Here is a 19,830-nt window from a genome sequence, read left to right as displayed (position 1 = left end):
AATGTTTTTTGAAATGTTGAAGTACTACAACTAAAACTAAAATGATTTAAGAATTAAAATCAAATCAATTTTAGCACATAACATAATTACTAAAACTTAAACTAAAATGAAAACTGAAAGTTTTGAATAGTGAATAACTGAATAGTATACAAATAATCCCCAAATATATCTGCCTGTGTGTTATCTATTAAAATACCTAAAACTGCTAAAGCTATTGTATTGCGTTGACTGTTCTCATGCTATATGCCGGTCTCTACAGGGGAAGTACAGTACAGTTGCTGTAGAGGCTGAAAGAACAAAGGCACAGCGCTTCAAACCCTCGAAGGATCCTAGCAGTGAGGATGATGCCGTTCTGGGAACACGATTCTATTTCCTGTCAGCCTGTGAGGTTTGTTTCAGCTTTACGTCTGTAGTGCTTATCCAAGGATCTCAAAGTCTCGCTCCATGCATTTCATTAGCACATCCCTGGAGTTCCTGTGTGTTTACGGGATTTAAAAGAGCAACTTTTGCGAAACATCCGGTCTACTAAGACAGACTCGTCTGGATCATATTTCACTATAGTATCCTCCACTGCCTATAATATCCCACAATCCTGTGCATTATTGCTACATACAATTTTTGCAGCATTTATTAATCTAGGTTAAAATTAACATCCAAAAATACTGCTTCATAAGTGATGCGTGTTAACTAAAAATAAACTATTAAAAACCATTAGCAGTAATTGAAATAAAGCTGAAATAAAATATCAATATTACATGAAAACTTTCTAAAAAAAAATTCTGGAAATGAATAATAGAAATGTTGCCTTGGCAACTGTAAGTAATTAGAAAATGCCGGACAGTCTGGTTGAAGAATGACCAGACCCTGAGAGGACAAAGGACCTCTCTGGAAATTTGAAGTCCTCCTCGTGCACTATCGAGACGAAAGTCTCACCTCAGAGTCATCCTAATCTACCTTTCATTCCCTCTTCCCTCACCCCTCTCTCTCATGCTCAGATCACCTGAATTCACCCAAGAAAATATATAGTTTAATGTGAATGATTATCACCGAGTATTAGATATGTTTAGTATCATTTGAAATGTCTCAGTGCGACTGGTACAAATGTCTCATTTCCAAATAAGTAAAACAAAAGGTAATAAGGTTTTTAAGAGTTTAGGGATAACTGGCACACAAAGGAAGGTGGTCTCCTGGCAAATGGTCTCACACCCCCAAAAGATGCAACCTCTGAATGCAAATATCCATTGTTAGAAGATGTTTCCATGTGAAAGAGGTTCTGTCTATATAATGGAATGTAGTTATAGTCCAGTCATTTTAAGCCAAAATGGGGGTCAACCTTGAACAAATTGCAACAGAAGAAAACTCAACTGATTTTGTATCCTCAATATGTCCTGAGTAAGGGAAAAAAAGCACCCGAAGAATCCCATTAGGGGAAAGTTTCGAAAAAGACCCAAATATAGCCTATTCATACACCTATTCATTCTTTTTCTCACGTGAATAGGGTAAAAATTTTAACCTTTAGATATCACCATGAAAATTACTGAGTTGATTACTTACATCAAGACAAACAAAAAATGTATTACAAGTTTTTTGAAATTGTTAGTTAACATGGACAAACGGTGCATAATATAATTACGCATGTGCTAATTTGCATAAATACCACAACAGATCTAATCATTGGGTTTAGCCAGGTGAAAATGTCTTGTTGAATCTTGTTGACACATATCAGTAAAATACCTAATGTTAAGGTCTGAATGGAACCCATTTAGGCTACCCATGAGCATTAATACAAAGAGACAGGAAGAAGTACTTTAGAAACCAGCCTTTATTAATTTTTAAGAGATGGGGTTTGGGGCTGGGTCCGTGGGACTGTTTCTGGGGATAAATATTATAAGTATTTATTAAACAGAAATCTGTTGAAAATGTCTTCAATGTCACTTTTGATCAATTTAATGCATCCTTGATGAATAAAAACATTAATTTCTCTCTCTTTTTATCTTACCACAAATGTTTGAATGGTATCATTGTTTCCACAAAAATATTGAGCAGCACAACTGTTCATAACATTGACAATTGCCAGAAATGTTTCTTAAGCAGCAAATCAGCATATTAGAATGATTTCTGAAGGATCATAAATGCTTTTAGTTCATAATACCAAATGCATTTACTAAAGTTGTTGTATAGAACCTTGTAAATTGTTAAGCTTATTGTAAAGCTCTCACTGATATCAATCCCACAATCCCCCACGCAAACCTGCCGCTCATCTCCCATAGAGAATGAATTGAAAACACCCACTCATCTCTCCACACATGCAGCTAGTGTCCCTTCAGTATGTGTGTGTGTGTGTGTGTGTGTTTTCTGTTACAGTCGGCATGTACCTGTACTGAGACGAATTGTTGAACTGGATCAAGCGAGGGTTCAGTTTCTGCACCAGAATCCTGATAATGTTCATGAAGAGAAGGAAGTTCACCTGGTTGGGCAAGAAACAGACATGAAAACAACTGTGTGTGAGTCCATTGTGAACTCCCTGTAATTCCCCTTGTTGGATGATTCACTACTCTCATCATGTCCCCTAAATGACAGCTCCTGCCGGCCAAGCAAGGATGTGACATCAATAAGGCGGTTTAGGAAGGCCCTGTTTTGTTTGACTGTTTCATTATGTTTAGCCACTTGAATGCGAGCACCTTCATTGATTGCATGCTCAACCCTGGTCCTGCCCATGCAACTTAATCTTGCACATGCACTCACATGTTCATTGCTCTTTTCATGTCTTTTATATGCCCTGTCAAAGTTATTCAGATCTCCAAACCCCACCTTTGACCAAACAACACATCCGTGAGATGGTTTCATCAAGAGGCATGGCCAGCAGTACATTTTATTTGTCACAGCACTTCCAATCAGCCAGCTAACTTTGTCATACCAGTAGAACTGAAATTTTTTTTCCTATTTTTTGCACTAAATCAATCTTAGGTGTTGATCTGCCCTGCTGTTTAATTCCTCGTAAGGAACACTTTCAAATGGCTTCGCCAAAATCAGGTCGACAATATTAGCACTGTCTGCCATCGTGTGCAGTTTCACCCCTACGACGCTAGCCTAGCCTACTATATGAATGAATGAATGAATGAATGAATGAATGAATGAATGAATGAATGAATGAATGAATGAATGAATGAATGAATGAATGAATCAACGATCTAAAAAAATACATTAAACTCTGTAAAACTGAAACAAGGAATGTGGTGTATAATTGTGTGAAATGTATAGTGACCGTCTAGTTTCGAAGCACTGAAAAAAACTGTTCAAAGCAGCCCCATTGAAGTCAATGGACACTGGGCTTCAATAGGGAAATGCACTGTGACGCTACGGGAATGTATGAGAAGGAAATCGAGTCAGCCGACCTGCTGTATGTAACTGATTCTGAACGAACTCGTCTTTGAGATGAACGTTTTCTGACGCATTTTTAGTCAATAAAATGTTAATACAATAGTTGACCATTCATTTTTTTTGACATTATAGGGGAAGCCGAGCTTCCCTTGCAGTCTTAAAGAAATCCCCACTGGTCCATTCATTCATCTATCTATGTCCTCATGCATTATCTTACCCCTATTGATACTACAATGGGACCCTTGATGATCCACCAATAAGGAGAATCTTCATTTATGTCCCAGCACCTAAAAAAAAAAAAAAAAAACACAGGTTCCTAAATAGACAACTTCAATGTCTTAACCAGGTAAGATGCAATGAAGCAAATGATAAAAGCCATTGCTTTGTAATATATAGAAGTATAGATATAAATACATATAGAAGAGTGTTGCTCGGGTGGCAATCTGTGACTGATTGAAAAGCTTTGATGCGATGAGACTGAGTCTTAAAGTGAAGGGGTTTGTTCAAATCCCTCACAAGAACCACTACTTAAAGGTAGAGAACAAACGTGCAATTACTCTGTGTCCTCAAAATACACTCTGGAGCAGATCCAGAGGACGATGGAGACCAGAGGAACACCTGCGAGAAAAGATGAAAGAGAGACAAAACGATTATGGTGTAGGTAAAAGGGAATCTTACAGAGTGTTCAATGCAACGCTGTAAAAAGCATGTAAAAAAGCATATTTAAATAGAGAATTTCTCTGGATTTAAACATTGTTGGAAACATTTGAGATCATATACACAAGTGAACTCAATATAACACTGTGCATATATAACATACAGTGTGCTAATGGTTTTTGGATATTTGAATGCAAAATTTGTCCATATTGTGCCTTTAAAGGAAGATTCACAGCTATTCTGTTTGAAATATTAAGTGCCCTTTAGTTAAATTACCAAAAGTTAGCGTAATCCCAAAATTAATAATTTAAGCAATTATGAAAATGTTTATGGAAATTAGACAGCATTCATGAAGTATTAAACATATTTGCACAAGAAAAAGGCCATTTTCAAGAGCTCTCCATATTTCTAAAACAGAAAATTAGCAGATCTCCTAAATATCACCATTTAACTTTCCTAATGTGATGCAAAACAGGATATTAAATGAGAGGGAGATAAAAAGTTGGACTGGACTTGATTTAATATCATTCGCAATCGCATATCATCAATCGCAATAAGACCAGTAACGTGTATAAGAGCGAGAACATGGATTTGTACATGTAGTTATATTCACTCTATGCATTTTTACTGCTTCTACAATGTCATTTAAAGGCACACTGTGAAACTTTTCAGCCTTCATAATATATTTCCAAGACCCTTGTGATGGTACATCGACTTACAATAGGTTGAATGACACGTCTGGCATAGCCTGACGGGGTCTGTATCGCTTTTACTGGCACTATGTAACTTCGGGGTTCGGGTAGTAACCCAAGCACAAAAAGAACTACAAAATTCGACTGCTTTACGGCATACGTCACTTCCCCCACCACTTCGTCAAATTTGGACGTGAGAGGCCAACCAGCGTTTGTTTTCGGCTTTCGTGCGTATGTTTTTGTCATGGGGCTGTTCACACCTGGCCACTTCATGCGTTTTCTCAGATGGGATAGCTATCCGATCGTGAAAAGACCAGGTGTAAATGCCCTCCGAAATGCATTCGAGACGGATTTGAATCCGATCGCTCAAACCACTTCAGGAGGAGGTCTATGCCGCATTCCAGACGAAACTGGACAAGTGTAAATGCATCTGGTTGTTGAAACCACATGTAAATTGTACTCCTCTCAAAAATGCTAAAAATAAAAACGAGTGAGAGCGTGTTATACTGTAGGCTATATGTTATAGACAGATATGACGACGCTACTGGAACACGCATCACCGCAGATGAGCAACTGAGCATAGGCTATTCATCAAGAGAACGTGCAAACTATCGCAAATCAAAGTGAAAGTAAGTCGCAGATGCTTAACACACAGTCATCATCATTAAAAGTAAAGAAATGAAATGATCTTACCAGGGCTGTTACTGCTCTCTCTTATTGCGGTCTTTGATTTTGAAATTTTAGCTGATGATCAATAAAATGCTGTTCATATCTGTTGCTTTCGGTGACGTGCACTCCATTAAATCTGCATACAGCGCGGGAATTGAAGATCGGATTTAAATCCGTTTCGCAAAAACACATTTATGTGACCAGGTGTAAATTGAATTGTTTTGATAAATCAGATGGCTATCCGATCTGAGAAAACGCATGAAGTGGCCAGTAAATAAATCTCTTATTTGTAAACTTGTTTGCATTCTATGTTGTATGTTGTTGCGCTTGCTTGTAGTATGTTTTTTTTATATGCTGTTCATTCATTTATTGCTGATAATTAGACCAGTCCAATAATTTCCACATATGTCTAGCTAGCTTTCGATTATCAGAGCTGTTAACAGACTTGCTAAAAAAACACTAGTTTCTCTTACGTGTTTTTTGCGTTATGTTTTATTGCCTAGCTTGCCTCACGAACTAGTTTGCCAGCTGACCTCAGGTGTTGTGAGGTGTATTTATCACGTAGTCCTGAGGGATATCAGACGACGCTGTTGATTCTTGCGATTATCATGAGAACAGTTTTTAATATCTCACATAATTATCAGGACATAAATAAGCCTAACGTAGAGGTTGTAAATAGTGTAAACGAGCACAATTTGCAAACTATTATGATAAATTGCAATAATCATGTCTTCAGAGTCTATCTGTGCCTATTCCATGCCCGATGCAGGTACCGGTGTACAGGGTGGGAGGTGGGGGGGTGGAGGGGTATTTACGACAGTGCAAGTATTCCATAGCGACTCTAGGGGTCGCTGTTTGACAAAAACACAATTCCTTCACAGTGTGCCTTTAAACTGTTTGTTCATTCAATTGTCTGCTGAAATCGAAGACGACGGAGGTGCCAATCATGAGAGTTGTTCTGACACTTCTCTGCCCTCCCAGGGTCCCACACACCAGAGGAGAGCGAGACAGACAGAATATAAATGGAAATTGAGAAATAGAACAACAGAAGGATCATGCTGTACTTCACTGATTGGAGCCGCTGAGAATATAATGGCTGCAAACATGAGAAAAATAATAGACTTCAGAACCATAAATGATGATAGATCAGAGTAAGTGGCCAGGAAATAAGGATCATAATGTACAGGTCATTACTGCAAAAAAAATACATTTTTCCAAATATATTCTTTAGAACTCTTTGAACTCTTTGAACTCTTTTCCACCGATGAAAGACAGACATTCTTCCTAAACGCTTTGAAGCCTCAAGAGCTTTGGGTGAATGGACTTTCAATGGAGCAACAGAATTGATTGGAAACAAATTACATTGGAATTTCATTGGAAATATCTTCATTTGTGTTCTGAAAATGAATGAAAGTCTTACAGGTTTGGAATGACATGAAGCTGTGTAAATGATGACAGAATTTTCATTTTTGGGTTAAGAATTACTTCATATTAAAGTGTTAAAACAATATCTAGACAAACCTAACCTTAATTTCTCCGTTTCCCTTCTGTTCCTTTAATAACTCACATAGTCAACACTATAAGATACAACTCATCTGCGATGGCCAGAAGGAGTGTGTGAGAGGACAGGGACAGAGATATGAGAGTCTCACCCCAGCCCAGCAGAGCGAAACTCCACAGACAACGGCGGCTGCGCGGGAAAGCAGAGACCAGCAGTGAGTTCAGATACACAGCTTCAACCAGCAGCCAGAAGAAATTAGTCAAGACGCAAAAATGACAAAACACCACAGACGCCTTGCAGGCCGCCTGCAGAGAGAGAGAGAGAGGACAACGAGAGAGAGACACTCTGAGAATGATCAAAACGGCATGAAGGCAAAAAACTGGAGAGGAAGGAGATAAGCAGAGGGAGAAAGTATGAACTCAGCAGGAAATAGAGGAATATTAATATATCTAATTAAAAAAAAAAATAATGCAGCTTTGGAGGACTCTGGAAGAAATCAAGGAATTTTCCATGAATAAAGTACAAAACAGGGTCTAAAACTCTTATAAAACTTGAAATTATTTCATCGTTCTTTTTAGCATAAAAGGTGCTTCAGTAAGAAGATTTTTTTTTTTTTGGACAATAGAATGTGTTTATTCAATAAGGATGCATTCAATTGGACAAAAGTGAGAGTAAAGACATTAATAATGTTACAAAAATTTCTATTTCAAATAAAAGCTGTTCTTTTGAACTTTCTATTCATTAAAGAATCCTGAAAAAAAGTATCACAGTTTCCACAAAAATGTGAAGCAGCACAACTGTTTTCAACATGGATAATAATCAGAAATGTTTTGCAGCAAATCAGCATATTAGAATGATTTCTGAAGGATCATGTGATCCAAAGTTACTAGCCACTCAGCATTTTCCCTGGCCACAATTTTGACATTGATACCATGGAGAAAAACTGCCATATGGATATTTTTAATATTATCTCATAATTTGGCAGCAGGAATATTAGGCTGCTGTCACTTTAAGACCTGACGCACTGATCCATTATACTGTTACACATGCGTTTCTTTCTCAACTGTTTACATTCACTCAAAACATAACTGACTGTGTTTGCGTGCAATACTCGCATTTTTCATTATTTTGTGTGTATTTGACTGTTTAAGTGCAATAAGCAGCAAACAAGTACTTGATTTAGTACTGAGAGGAGGATTTATGTACCGAACTTTGAGTGTGAGCACAAAATCTGTGGGAATTAGTCAAATTATGCACAATCACATGCTGAAATTCAAGCCCTGTAACACCACAATATTCATCCAGAGCAAATGAAATGAGTGAGTGAGGAGAGGAGGATTTGTGTGTAACTTGTCGGAGAGATGAGAGAGAGAGAAAGCGCAGCTGATATCTTGTATCTACTATTCTGTAGAAAATCAGTATTGGAAGCGTTTCAGATATTTCAGTATCGATATGCATCGAAAAATCTATATTTTTGACAACACTACATTGCACTTAGTTTGTTATTTCAGATGCCTTTTTAAAAGACTAAAATTAAAACATGTATGTAGAGTATTATACATAAAATTCAACCCGCCAAAGTGGCTAATATGAGTAACTGCGTTACACGCCACTGCTGAAATACACCGCATTTGGTGAGTGTTAATGTGTTCTTTCCTGAATATATACTGTATAAAAGTATATAAAATACTTTAAATATACTATAAAAAGTGGTGTGTGTGAAGTCGGTCAGGTTTGTACTTTTCACAGGAAACAGCATTGATGGTGTGACAGACTCACCGTCGAGAGTGTGCAGTGATCCGTGTCGTCACTGGAGAACAGCGTAGCATCTTTGATAAAAACAGCCACGGATTTTAGGATGAAGGTGAAAAACAGCTGCATGTGGATGTAGTTTCGAGCACAGTGTAATCGCCTAGAACACAAACAACATTATTTTAAATATATCATTGTAAAGAATACAACCTTCTTCTAATGTTGCAGTAACTACTTTGAGACTAGTTTCCAAGCTACAGGCTGATTTAAAGTTGTAAAGACAACTTTATGTGGAAAAAGTAGCTAGATATATTCTAAAAGTTACTCACAAGAGACTATCTATATTAAAGCAATATTTTTACAGGACTAACTAATCAGTGGCAGGGTTTGAGCTTTTTTTAGTCCACCAAGCACAGTACCTGAAGAGCAGCAGTATTAGCACAGCAACAGAGAGAGAGAGCAGCGACGCTCCGTAACCAACAGTGTAGATCAGTTTCACAGTGGCAAAATACAACTCCTACGGGACAAATGAGCACAAATCAATTACATCTACATGTATTTTCAACTAAATTACATTTTCAGTTTACAGAGTCTGTTTAAATTGAATGAATGAATGAATGAATGAATGAATGAATGAATGAATGAATGAATGAATGGATGAATGAATGAATGAATGAATGAATGATCTGAATTATCAGTTAAGACAGACACATAAGTGGGAAAGCCTAAAGCCTGTTTATTCTGAAAAATTAAACTAAATGTACTAAAATGTAATATATATTGTATACATACATTGTGTATGTATGTGTGTGTGTGTATGTGTTTGTGTGGGCTCACACTCACCGGCCACTTTATTAGGTACACCTTGCTAGTATTGGGTTGGACCCCATTTTGCCTTCAGAACTGCCTTAATTCTTCACAGCACAGATTCAACAAGGTGCTGGAAACATCCCAAATCTGCTCTATTGGATTGAGTTTTAGAGACTGTGGAGGTTTGAGTTTAGTGAACTCGCTGTCATGATCAAGAAACCAGTTTGAGATGATTTGAACTTTATGATATGGTGTGTTATCCTGCTAGAAGTATCCATCAGAAGAAGATACTGTGATCATAAAGGCATGGACATGATCAGCATCAATACTCAGGCTGTGGAGTTTAATCGATAAACAATTGGCACTAAGAGACCCAAAGTGTGCAAGAAAATATCCCACCATCATTACACCACCAGCAGCCTGAAGCGCTGATACAAGGCAGGATGGATCCATGCTTTCATGTTGTTTACGCCGAATTCTGACCGACCATCTGAACGCTGAAGCAGAAATGGAGACTCATCAGACCAGACAACGTTCTTCCAATCTTCTATTGTCCAGTTTTGTTGAGCCGTGTGAATTATAGCCTCAGTTTCTGTTCTCATCTGACAGGAGTTTCACCGGTGTGTGTCTTCTGCTGCTGGAGCTCGTCTTGATGTGTTTTGTGTGTTCAGAGATGCTCTTCTGCTTCAAGGATTGATGTGCTGAGTGTTCAGAGATGCTCTTCTGCACCTCGGTTGTAACAAGTTACTGTTGTCTTTCTATCAGCTGAACCAGTCTGGTCATTCTCCTCTGATCTTTGACATCAACAAGGCATTTTCTCCAACAGAACTGACACTTACTGGATACTTTCTCTCTGATAATTCTCTGTAAACCCTAGAGATGGTTGTGCGTGAAAATCCCAGTAGATCAGCAGTTTCTGAAATACTCAGACCAGCCGGTCTGGCACCAACAACCATGACACATTCAAAGTCACTAAAATCAACTTTCTTCCTCGTTCTGATGCTCAGCTTGAACTTCAGCAGATCGTCTTGATCATGTCAACATGCCTAAATGCATTGAGTTGCTGCCATGTGATTGGACTGCAATTGATTGCAATTGAACTGGTTTAATAAAGTGGCCAGTGAGTGTGTGTATAGTGTATATACTGTATATGGTTGTTGACCGACATTAAGAGTATAGAGCTATTAAAAGTTCATGTTAACAGCAGATCTTTTGGATCTTCGAGGAATTTGATGAAGAATGTTTGAGTTCACACTGAGACAAATCTGAAACTTTATTGAGATCTCTTCAGTGATTAGAAGAGAGTATGAATAAATGGAAAATGTTTATCAAATACAAGTGAGTATGAATTGCAGAACATGTCAGTGACCTCTGGGATGTCGTCCTCAACACTGCAGGCCTCATGATATGGAGGGAACGGCTGTGACCAGCCTCCAGCGCTGCAGTTACGACTCACTATACCTAGAGTAAATAAATCAAGGTCAAAGGTCAATGACAATCATGCAAGGCAATCTCTGCAAGCTTTTAAAAAAAACATTTAAATCTGCTTATACATTCACTGGCAACTTTGAAGTCATTTCATGTGGATTTCATTGAGGTTTTTTTTTTTGTCTTTTTCTCTGGAGACAAGATGCAATGCATGTAATTAGTTTGTGCTAAAGCTGAATGTGAAATGAGGTCTGAATCTTTTTCTACACAAGTCAGCGACGGAGTGACACTTTACTCGTCGTCAGATGAAACTGCAGCAGCACAATATTATTTGTGGTCTTTCAGATTTGACTGTAGTGTTGGTTGGCTGGTTTAGACTGGGTTTTAGACGTCTTAGACTTTGAGACATTATTGCAGTGGCAAATATGAAAACCTGCCTTTTTTTGTTCAAGCTTATGAAGCCTTGAAATTGGGGCCATGTATTTTACAATTTGAGTTTTCAGCGTATATTCTCAAGGTAGATGTGTCTATTGTTAAAGCCCACAGAGTGAAACCAACGCGTTTGCTTCATGGTTTGTTTGCAGAAGCTGTTAATATGGAAATGCATGTGTGATCCAAGGCTGGGCAAACTCAGAGCTCTTTTAATTCATTAGACAGAAACATTTTCTGTTTCTCGAGTCAAAAGAGCAAAGTCTCTTTGGTATTCTAATACACACATTTTGTGGTACTACATTAATGCCTGGCCCTAATACATCAATTTGCATAATAACTTATTCTTATAACTTATTCTGGTTATTAAAGTGTCCCTATTATACTTTTTCAAATATTTCCTTTCATGTAGTGTGTAATACAGCTACTTGTGAAAGTAAAGGACTGCAAAGTTTCAAAGATCAAAGTGTGTCTCAGTGTCCCAGTCTCAATTCCTGCACAAACCTACATAGGCTTATAACAAACTTTCATGATGCCAACCTATGGTCTTCATTGAAGTCTACTTTGACCCTTGAATAGAGGGTAGCTGAACTGTAGTTGTAGCTGAGACTGGAAGAGTTTGGTTTGTGTGTCGACAAAACGCTGTTTTCTGCAAAAGCAAATCCCTTTTGCTGCATTTTCAAAGGACAAGTACTCGGGCTCAAATTAATACGGTAAAACCGACGCCATCTTTACCGTTCGTATCACTGTGCATCAAGTGCTGAGGAAGATCCACAGCTGAAATTCAGATATGGTAATGAGCGTTTGGTTTCCGACGTACGCTGACAGCGGTCGACCAATCAAACAGACTGAGCCATCTGACCAATCAGAGCAGAGTAGCTCTCGGAAAGGAGGAGTTTAGAGAGACTAAATTCAAACACTGTGAGAAAAGAGATGATGCTGCAATGGATATTATGAGAAAATGTGCTTTTTGAGCCTGGATGCATATAAACCTGTTGTAGAAGACAATTAGAAACCTTTAAAATAACATAATAAGGGCACTTTAAAATAATAATAATGTTTAACATTTTAATTTATCTAGTAATATTTGTACATCAATTTCTTTGTATTTCATTCCTATTTAACTATATACTTCTGTCAATTTACTGTAAATTCAAATGTAATGATTCACAGTTTATGCATCTTGTTTTCCATCTGCACAACCCTGAAGTGGACGTAGTGTTTGTGTGTCATACCTGTGTTGTTCTTGAAGAGAGAGAAAACAGCCGGACAGGGAGTGTGGACGGTCTCACCCAATGCAGCTCTGGGCCAACACACTACAGAGTCCCATACTGGTGGGCAACCTTCACACACATATACACACATATATATATAAATAGCATGACCTTATAACTACTCATGCACTCAAGCACCAAACACCAAGAAAACAAAGTTGCTGAAAGGCTTTCTGTGGCACATCACAGCTAGAATTACTCTATTACAGTCCAGTTTTCTGTGTTGGATCAGCACAAGAACATCTGTGAATTTCCAGCAAAGCCACTGCAAAGCATGCTGGGAAATGCAAACGCAAGGCGCTGCATTACAATGAGTGTGATCTCGTATTAACCTCTGTCTCTGAATGTCACCACTGACCGCTTATGGCAGTGTAAAATGCTGTGCAGATGTGATTCATTTTAAATGTCATCTAATGGGTTTGTGACCTGTTTTTGTATGTCATTTTAAAGTCATTAAAAGTCATTTTAAAAGTTGAAATGCTTGACAGGAGACATTATTGATATGTTATGGCTACAGTACAAATATATTTTTTTAAAGTAGCAGCACAATATTTTCTAATGTTCTCTCTTTTATGTAGAATAAATTAATATTTTATTTCTAAAATGTGAATAGTATACACAACCATTCAAAAGTGTAGAGTCAGGAAGATTTTATTTTGAAATTAATAAATATTATTATTCAGCAATGATGCATTAAAATGATCAAAAGTTAAAAATGTTACAAAAGATTTCTATTTTAAAAAATCATAAAAATATGAAGCAGCACAACTATTTTTTGTTTTTTTGAGTATCAAATCAGCATATAAGAATGATTTCTGAAGGATCATGTGACGCTGAAGACTGGAGTAATGATGCTGAAAATTCAGCTTTGATCACAGGAATAAATTACATTTTACACTATATTCAAAGAAGAAAACATATATTTCCCAATATTACAGTTTTTACTGTATTATTTTTATGATGGTTGGGTGTCGTTTGAATTTTAGTAATTCAGATTCTGCTTATCGATTCTGATTCTTATTGATTACCAGTTTCGATTTCAGTAGTCAAACATTTCGTCATTTCAAAAGTCAAACATTTAGATATCAAACTTTTGATACACTTTTGCAAAACATTTAGTTGCAGCTGAACACCATGAACAAAAATCAGCAGCCTTAAGAACGACTAACTAAAAAACTAGACCAGCATAAATTTCAAACATTATTAAAGACAAGTATACACTCAGTAATTAAATAAGAACAAAAAGCAAATTAGCAATAGCACAAATAAATACAAATCAAGTATAAAATAACACTGCATAGTTTTCTTTTTATAAATAAAATATAGATTAATCTTTTTTAAAGTAACAAAAGTTATTCAGTCAAGATCAGTGAGTGATTTTCTTTTATTAACAGTAATGACACAGACGGCAGAAGGTTTATTAGGCTGCTGTCACTTTAAGACTTAATCCACAGGTCACATGCATAATGTTGTTACACATGAGTTTTCTTTCTCAACTGTTTACATTCAATTAAGACATAACCGACTGTGTTTACGAGGATATTTTGACATAATTTTCTGTGTGTTTGTCCGTTCAAGTGCAAGAAGACGTATACGAGAACTCAATCAGGTATTTGGGCACTATAAGTGAGGCGGCTTTTTGTGCGCATCTTCATTCGCTTGAATGGTTTAAAACCACAATAAAATGTGCACACAGGAATCAATAAGCGAAATCAAGATCTTAATTTTATAACAAGTATCCGATTCCAGAATTGGAATTGATTTTCGATTCCTAACCCTAATTATTGATTTTAAAAAATGCAGCGTTGGTGAGCAGAAGAGACTTCTTTCAAAATCATTAATAGCCTAAGGCCCGGTTTCACAGACAGGGTTTAGATTAAGCCAGGATTAAACCTTAGTTCAATTAGGACATTTAAGTAGCTTTTATAAACGTGCCTTAGAAAATTTCATTGCTGATGTGCATCTTGAGACAAAACAATGACTCTGACATATTGTAAGATACATCAGTGTAAGTTACTTTCAGTTAAAACAGCATTTTAGTCAAAGACTGTGAAACCGGGGGATAATCTTACCAACCCTGAATTTTGAACGGTAGTATTGCTCATATAATTTAGTCTTGAGTACAGTTCATATTGAGATCTCAGACTTTTGATTGCAGACTTTGGTGTCTCAGTAATTCAGAGTGCAGTTTGAGACTCGCACATGAGTACTAGGATCTTTTTCTGAAGAGAAAAATCTGAGATGCAGGATGCCTAAGAAAAGGTCTCAGCTTGATCTCAATGTAATCTCAGTGTTTAGCGTGCCTCTCATGTCCTGTGGACGACAAACCCCTTCAACATCCCATCAGGAGCTTCGGTTTATTTCTACCTGAGGAGCTGCTGAGGTTCCCAGGCTCTGCGATCTCTCGCAGACACCGCTGTTCATCTCTTGCCAACTGAAAAATATATTCACACTCAGGATGCAAACTGCACAACACCTGCAGAGAGAGAGAACATTTAATGAGTCAGTGATGCATAGAAATGCAGGTCTCATTTATAACACAACTTCAGACACAAAAATTACAATCAGTTGTGGATGCTGTCCTGACCCACTTTACAGACAGAGAGAGCATGTGCATATGTGTGCATGCTGAAATACAAGGAGAAATGTTATACTAATACCAGCACAGAAAAATATGACTTCAGATTGCATTAGCACAAAGGTGATGTTTCTTCTTTTTCAATGGACAGTAATTATGCCAAATTGTGGCTATTGAAAACGGACGCTGATTAAGAATTCATTGCCATTTTAAATGTTCAACTCTGTGTTTCTTCTGGCTGTTAATGAAGTAGCAGCTGTCAAGAACCATTTAAACATATGTATGCACACAAATATGTATATATGCATGCAAGAGCATTTAAAATGTTAATTATGTGCATGTAATCAAAGTGCCGTTTCAGAGTGATTATCTCCAATCAAACATTTTAGTCTGACTGCGTCTCTGCCGTTTAAAAGTCAAGAAATTATTATGAGCTGTAGCAGCTTTTGAAATCATTGCATTCACAGTCCCATTGGATATTCTCTGGAAACACTCCCTAATACTCAGGGACATTTTTATTATTGTTCAAAAAAGTAAAAAAAAAAAAAACCAACTATTTCTCCAGCTCAGGATCAAATTAACAGGACCAGATATTAGAACCAGCATAGGGACATACCCAAATATTCATATTATTATTTAGCAAATGTAGGTGTTTATGATATTTTCAATGTCCCTTTCTTAGAATATATAATATCCTAATAGTAAACATGTGGTATATATATACTGTTAATAATTTGGGCTCAGAAAGATTTTTTTATATTTTTGAAAGAAGTTTCTTCTGCTCACCAAGGCTGCATTTATTTGATCAAAAATACATTAAAAACAGTAATATTGTGAAATGATACTGGAATTTAAAATAACTGTTTTCTATTTTCATATAGTGCCATTTATTCCTGTGATCAAAGCTGAATTTTCAGCATCATTACTCCTTCAGTCTCACATGCTGACATACCTGATACATAGCCCAATTAATCAATATCTAATCGAATTGGAATTTAATTGAATCACAAGCTAGTGAATCAAAATCGAATGGTAAAATTAGTTTTTTTGCCAATAATGTTTTGAAAAGTTAAAAAAGAGAAGAGTTCAAATAAGTTCAAAAATATTCTTCACAGTGTTTGTACGTGCTCAAGTCAGTCTTTTAAGGTAAATATAATCTCCAAAGCAGTCACGTCTCTCTGCTACAAGGGGGAGCTTTCACCGAATGAAAAATACAGGTCAGAGCTGAGTCAAGGTTTTGTTCATTAAAAGATCTTCAAAAACACTGAGCCATAAGCAAGTCTAAGAGAAGGCAGGCTCTGCGTGATGCTCTGTAGTCTCATATAGCAGCTCTATCTCGCAGTAACCATCTCATACTGTATGTACTAGTTCTTCTCTCCGTTTATCTCTCTCTATCTATTTCTTTTAAACCATCCAAGTCTTAGAGACGCACAAAAGAGTTTTGCCAGCTGATATTATCACTTGTCATTTTCAGTGTCTATAAAGCACAGAGGAGACAGACTAGAAAGAAGAAATATTGAGCTAACACAAACTAACAATGAATATACTATTTTTACAGTGTTGGGTGTAATTCATTACTAAGTAATTAGTTACTGTAATAATTTATACTTTTCCCTTGAAAACGTAAAGTAAGGGATTGCTCTATTTAATTTACAGTTACTTCTGATGTAATTGCATTAAATACTGTATAGAGTCTAGACTACAAAACAATTCTATATAAAACAATGGTGGATTCAACATTTAACTTCTTATGTTAAAATATGTTTTTATTTTAACCTTCTCCCTTTAAATACTTTGGTCAGTTCAAGTTATGCTATTTTACATTATTTATTTGACAGAATTAAAAGACAAGTTTCATGTGTATGAACTGCTCATTGGGTTTAGAAAGTTATTAGTAAGAAGTAAGAACATGAATTTTGGAGCAATTTTGAGCAGATTTTGTGCATTGTGACATTATGTTCATTTATTTTAAACAAACAAACAAATAAATAATTTGATAAGTAATGATGCTGAAAATTCAGCTTTGAATACAGGAATGAATTATTTTATTTTAGAAGTTATTTTAAATTGTAATAAAATTAAAAAATATATATGTTTTTTACTGTATTTTTAATCAAATATATGCAATTTTGGTGGGCATAAAATACTTTCAAAACATTTGACTGCTAGTGTACTGGTGCGTCTCAAAATATTTGAATATCGTGGAAAAGTTCTTTTTTTTGTATTTTAAAGGTGCTATAAGCGATCTCGGTTGGGTAACCTCTTGTTGATGTTTGAATTATTATCAAACAAAATACAAAACCCTCCCTCCTCCTCATCCGCGCAATAACCCCCGAACTCCACCCCAACATCATTCTTGTCGGTTATTGGCTGGAACAGTTTGTTATGTTTCGTGCTGCGGGTTGCTCTGTTTGTTGCTCAGTTTGTTTTTGCTGCAGTTTGTGGAGCGTGGGCTGTCTGCAGAGACCGTGTTTTTTTACAGTGTGTTCAGGGGACAGGCAGCTAGCGGATAGTGAGGAGATGTTTGCGGTATGTGAAAAAAAATGTTTTGGCCTAAAAAACGTGTGAGATCGCTTATAGCCCCTTTAATTCAAAAGGTAAAACTTTCATATATTCTAGATTCATTTGACATAAAGTAAAATATATCAAGCCTTTTTTATGATTATGGCTTACAGCTGATGAAAATAAAAATCCAGCATCTCAGATTATTAAAATATTTCGTAAAATAAAAATAAAATTTACAACGTATTTACAACGTACAAAAAAGATTTAAAAGCTCTGAAAAGTATATGTTCATTTATGCACTCAGTATTTGGTTGGGGCTCCTTTAGCAGGAATTATGACTCAATGTTGCGTGGCATTAAACTGATGCAAGTTAACATAGATAGATCCATAAGCATTTTTAAGCCATTACATCAACACCTCTCATAATGGGAGTGGGGGAACGGATTCCGACAGCTGTTTTGTTGCCATCGGATTCTGTTCCCCCTATGTTGATGTAAGAATTGATAAATTAGGAAATTCCAGGCAGTCTGTTTTTGGGGGTGACCAGGCCCTGAGAGGACAAAAGGACCTCTCTGGGAATTACCATTTGAACTGGCCCTTGTGCACCATTGAGACGAAAGTCTCACCTCTGAGTCATCCTAACACATCTCTTTCCCTCTCCCCTCACCCCCCTCTCCCCTCACCCCCCTCCCCTCACCCCCCTCTCTCATACTCAGATGATCACCTGGTTTCTCCCAAGAGAATGTATAGTTTAATGTTGAATTATTATCACAGAGTATTTCATGTTTGGTATCGTTTAAAATGTCACAGTGCGACTGGTACAAATGTCTAATTTCAGAATAAGTAAAACACAAGGTAATAAAGTTTTAAGAGTTTATGGATAGCTGACTTACAAAGGAAGGTGGTCTCTCAAGACAAATGGTCTCCCACCCCCATGAAGGTGTGATCTCTGAATGCAAATTTACCATTGGTTACATGTGAAAGAGGTCTGACTATTTAATGGAATTCAGCAGGGAGTTCGGGGCCTTTTCTGTACTCCAGATCGGTCCGTGAGGTTGAGAGCGTGAGCTCTCAGCCTCATGTATTGCTTAATGTTGGGTATGCATCTCTTTTCTTTATTCCAGAGAATTTGATGTTTTGTATCGATTATCTTTGAATTGATTATGAAATTGGCATGATACATTTACCTGACATAATAAATTGTTACATTTGATTATTCTAACTGACTTTGATATTATTTTTCATTGAAGAGTTAAACGGAATAGTCAAACATTCACTCACTTTTAGTGAGGCACAGATATTATTAAAACCTTTCATTTATGGAGTCAGATGAATTAACGAGAGAATACATAACTAAATGTATTGTAAATTTAACCAACCAATACTTTGCACGAGTAAGGACAGAACACGTGATAACCTTCCCTGTGTATTGGCGGACCGGCATATTGGACCAATTTCACGGGCCTTACATTGATTACACAATAAGGTTCTAATATATGTCAAATTGCTTGACTCAATAGCCTAGTGGTCAGTGCCCTGACAATTTGTTTTTTAGCTTTGGGCGACCCGAGTTCAAGTCCCGGGTCGTCAAACTTTCTTGATACTATACTTTCCTATCATAATAAAAGCCAAAAAAAGATATTCTTTAAACTGATGCAAGTTAAGCTCAATTCATCAGCATTTTTTAAGCCATTACATCAACACCTCTCATAATGGGATTGGGATTTCTGACACACTGAGGTTCTAATATTTATCAAATTGATGCTTTTTAAGCTCCATCCACTCACAGAATAGAATAAGCATATTTTAAGCCGATACATCAACATCTCTCATAATTGGGGTGGGGGAACGGATTTCGACAGCTGAACTATTTGCTGTCGGATTCTGTTCCCCCTATGTTGATTACACAATAAGGTTCTAATAAATGCAAAAATGTTATACTCAATAGCCTAGTGGTCAGTACCCAGACATTTTTTCTTTAGCTTTGGGCGACCCGAGTTCAAGTCCCGGGTCGTCGAACTTTCTTGATACTATACTTTCCTATCATAATAAAAGGCAAAAAAAAAAATTCTTTAAACTGATGCAAGTTAAGCTCCATCCACACACACAAAAAAATCAGCATTTTTTAAGCTGTTACATCAACACCTCTCATAA

At 36.7% G+C, this 19,830-nt stretch overlaps 1 protein-coding gene across 1 annotated transcript in view; it reads right to left on the bottom strand.

Moving 5' to 3' along the window:
• The window catches only part of ghrhrl (growth hormone releasing hormone receptor, like), a 44,015-nt gene that overhangs the window by 8,570 nt on the left and 15,615 nt on the right, over positions 1-19,830 (bottom strand). Inside the window, exons 2-10 of the mRNA XM_084099544.1 lie at positions 14,961-15,069; positions 12,555-12,662; positions 10,832-10,923; positions 9,072-9,169; positions 8,680-8,812; positions 7,052-7,205; positions 3,939-3,999; positions 3,599-3,668; positions 2,376-2,467 (exon numbers count right to left, since the gene is read on the bottom strand). Coding sequence (XP_083955670.1) covers positions 2,376-2,467; positions 3,599-3,668; positions 3,939-3,999; positions 7,052-7,205; positions 8,680-8,812; positions 9,072-9,169; positions 10,832-10,923; positions 12,555-12,662; positions 14,961-15,069 — 917 coding nt within the window. The remainder of the gene's footprint in view (positions 1-2,375; positions 2,468-3,598; positions 3,669-3,938; positions 4,000-7,051; positions 7,206-8,679; positions 8,813-9,071; positions 9,170-10,831; positions 10,924-12,554; positions 12,663-14,960; positions 15,070-19,830) is intronic.

Source organism: Abramis brama (genome assembly GCF_963993115.1).
Source record: "Abramis brama genome assembly, chromosome: 22".
Taxonomy (NCBI): domain Eukaryota; kingdom Metazoa; phylum Chordata; class Actinopteri; order Cypriniformes; family Leuciscidae; genus Abramis; species Abramis brama.
This window is presented reverse-complemented; position numbering and strand designations above follow the sequence as displayed.